Genomic DNA, 3032 nt, shown 5'->3' on the forward strand with positions numbered 1-3032 from the left:
GGAAAATGTAATGAAAAAAGAAAACGACGCCACGTGTCCCCAATTTTTTTCGCGATCTTTTCCCCTCAAAAAGCGATGAAAAGTCGCCGATTTTTCTTCTAATCCTCAACTCATATGTCACTATTTTCAATTTGGAGCAGAGAGTATGTTTTATTATCAAAAAAAACTGACGGAAAAAACGAGAAATCCTGACGAAAGGAATGAAGTCGAAAGATTTATGCACCAGAGACGAAAGACGACTCTTTCACTAGTTTTTCCGTTTAAAAAAAAACTCCAGTCTTTTTTAAGGCGATATTTGGGGAAAACTCACCAGGAATCGTCGGAAAATTCCTCTTGGAGTAAAATCCTTTATTTTCTCCACGAAGACGACGTTCAACCGGTGAACGTCTCGAAGACTCGAATGACTCTGGAGAAGATGCCGGTCGCCGGTGAACGCGTCGCCGCGAGATCGGGCGCCTTCGGGACTCTCCGCCTGTCCTCGCGGCGTAACACGCCACGGGATTGGTCGGACGAGTGCGCAAAGCCGCGGGTTAAAAATTCAAATTCAATATTCAATATTTTTTTCTACTTAAATTAATTTTTGTATTATTATTTATTCTTCATTCTCTTGAATCTTTGAATCTTTGAATTTTTCTGTGAATTTTTTTGGACATTTTAAAATTTTTTTTACTAATTCTCAATTCACGTCTTGCAGATTACGAAATAACAATCGATTATTTTTTGATATTAGGATTTTTGGGTAGAGGAAATGGAGAGTTTTTGAAAATATAATTTTTTTCATCGAAAAAATAACACAATTTTTAAAATTATGAAAATGAAAAAACTTTATTTACATCATGGCTATCTACATGAGAGATATAAATTACAGTCAAATCCCTAGACATTCTAAAAAAGATTTAAAAAAACAAAGAAACATATCACAATGTCATGGCTTAAATTAACATGCTCCAGTGTTACACCACAGGATACCAGGTAGATTGAGTAATTCGGCAGTAGTGACTAAAATTGGGTGAAATCCCAAAAATCTCTCATCAAATTCACTGCCTTATCAGTCGATAAAATGCCCCTCCTCAAACGCTCTAAACCCCAATTCCGCCCTTTTCCGTGACAATCTGAAAGACAGGTTGTTGTCCCTGAAAGACACTGGCCTTAGCCTTTTCCCTCCTAAGATCATCATGATGAGGCAACGCATACCTCAACTTATCCCAGAACCAAGGATCCCCCCACTTGACATAAGTATTCATACTTAAATAAGCCTTGAGCTCAGGCTCAAGCTGATCAATAGATCCAACATCTCCATAAAGTACAACAATAACCCTAGCCCTCCCCTCACTGAGTGCCTGTGTATGAGCTGTTCTGAATTCCATTTTCCCCCAGACACTCTCCAAAAAATTCGGTGACAAGACAACAATGGTCCGCCTGGACTCATCAACAGACCGTGCTATCTGCTCTGGTATCCAATCGCCAGCCTTCCAATCACGATAATGTACACAGAGTTTGAACGGTTCAGTCCCACCCTCCAAAGTCCTTATCAAATTATTCACCACAAACTCCTCGTCCTTGTGCGAGTAACTGACGAATGCGTCATACAACTTGTCCTTGTCCAGCTCATCCTCGCTAACCAGCCAGAGACACCACTGCCTGGCATACAGCCACACCTTGATCTCCCGCTGATAACGATAATAAACAGCAGCAAGTGCACCAACAATCACCCCAAGTACAGCAATACCAATGCAGAGACCGATGACCCAACCGACAACAGGTGGACATAATTCCTCTGGTGTCATCTCGAAAACAGGTACATCAGAGAGGTGAAAAGTAATTCTCTGGAGTTCTGGAATAGACACAACTTTCGTCTGAACAAAGCTGAGGAAGTCTCTGGCATCGCAGTCGCTGACCCAAGGATTCTCCTGAAGTGACAGGTACCTGAGGCTCGATGAATTCGCCAGAAACTCTAGCACTGGGGTCTCCAGCCTTCTCAAGGCATTCCCATCCAGCTCCAACACGCTGAGATTATCAGAGAGTGCAGAAACTGGAAGTTCAGCGATCTGATTGTGAGATAGTGACAGAACAGTCACTGCACTGTACCCTGGCTGATGCATTGAGGGAAATGACGTCAGATAATTCCCAGTGAGATTTAACTCGACGTGGAATCTGGGGGGACTCTTCAGGCTCGCTGGTGCTGATCTCAGGTTCCTCCAGGAACAGTCCACCAGGTAGGCCTGATCCTCTGGTCTCATCCAGCAGCTGCAGCGGTCCGGACACTGGGCGTCGTACATCACTGGCTCCTCCACCAGACACTTCAGGGACTTTGACTCCAAATCCTTCAGCAGAACGTTCTCCAGACTCTTCGGCTTGTGACACATCAGCTCGTTCATCTTCAGGGTGAACTGACTATCCACTGTCGGATCCATTCTACCCTCCCGATACCGCAGGAGATCGTGGATATTACAGTCACAAACAATTGGATTTTTCTCGATTGATATCATAATGTTCTTGACGTAAGTCGCCTTCTTCGAGAACATCTCAACTGTTTTCAGGATGACTCGCTCAATCCGATTAGAGGACAGGTCCACCTCGATATCGTCGGAGACGAATTGAAAGTCGTCTTCCTGAAACGTTACATGAGCATTTGATTAAAATTATCATGAAAATAGTTATTAATCATTGGAAATTCAACCAAATGCACGAATGCCAGTGAATCTAATCCACAGCCTATGCATTATTGACAGAATTTAATATCGATTGTTATGAATTGACAATAAATATTCACCTGCAAGAATGTGATCTGATTGTGGCTGAGGTCGAGGGTTCTCAATCTCTTGGCGAATATCCAATCACCAAATATATCGGAGACATTATTGTACGCCAGATGAATCTCTTCAATGGTCCCCATGCAGTTATGGAACGGTGATTTGGGCCCAAATTCATCGTCGTACCTCGTGGTGTCTGTCTTCAGGGTGAGCTCATTAGATCCCAGTCTGGCAATTCGTAAATTCTCGAGGGAATTAAATCCCCTGGGATGGATAGTC

General features: G+C 43.0%; 2 protein-coding genes across 3 annotated transcripts in view; both read right to left on the reverse strand.

Moving 5' to 3' along the window:
- The window catches only part of LOC105265564 (protein aubergine), an 8358-nt gene extending 7947 nt beyond the window's left edge, over positions 1-411 (reverse strand). For both annotated transcript variants that reach the window (XM_011303114.1, XM_011303112.1), the window contains exon 1: positions 311-411. The gene's annotated coding sequence lies outside the window, so the exon portion shown is untranslated. The remainder of the gene's footprint in view (positions 1-310) is intronic.
- A 386-nt stretch (positions 412-797) lies between these two features.
- LOC105265565 (protein toll) overlaps positions 798-3032 on the reverse strand; it is a gene marked incomplete in the record, with an annotated part of 5864 nt that continues 3629 nt past the window's right edge. The window contains 2 exon segments of the mRNA XM_011303115.1: positions 798-2612; positions 2774-3032. Coding sequence (XP_011301417.1) covers positions 1080-2612; positions 2774-3032 — 1792 coding nt within the window.

This window comes from Fopius arisanus, unplaced genomic scaffold (assembly GCF_000806365.1).
Source record: "Fopius arisanus strain USDA-PBARC FA_bdor unplaced genomic scaffold, ASM80636v1 scaffold00031, whole genome shotgun sequence".
NCBI lineage: Eukaryota > Metazoa > Arthropoda > Insecta > Hymenoptera > Braconidae > Fopius > Fopius arisanus.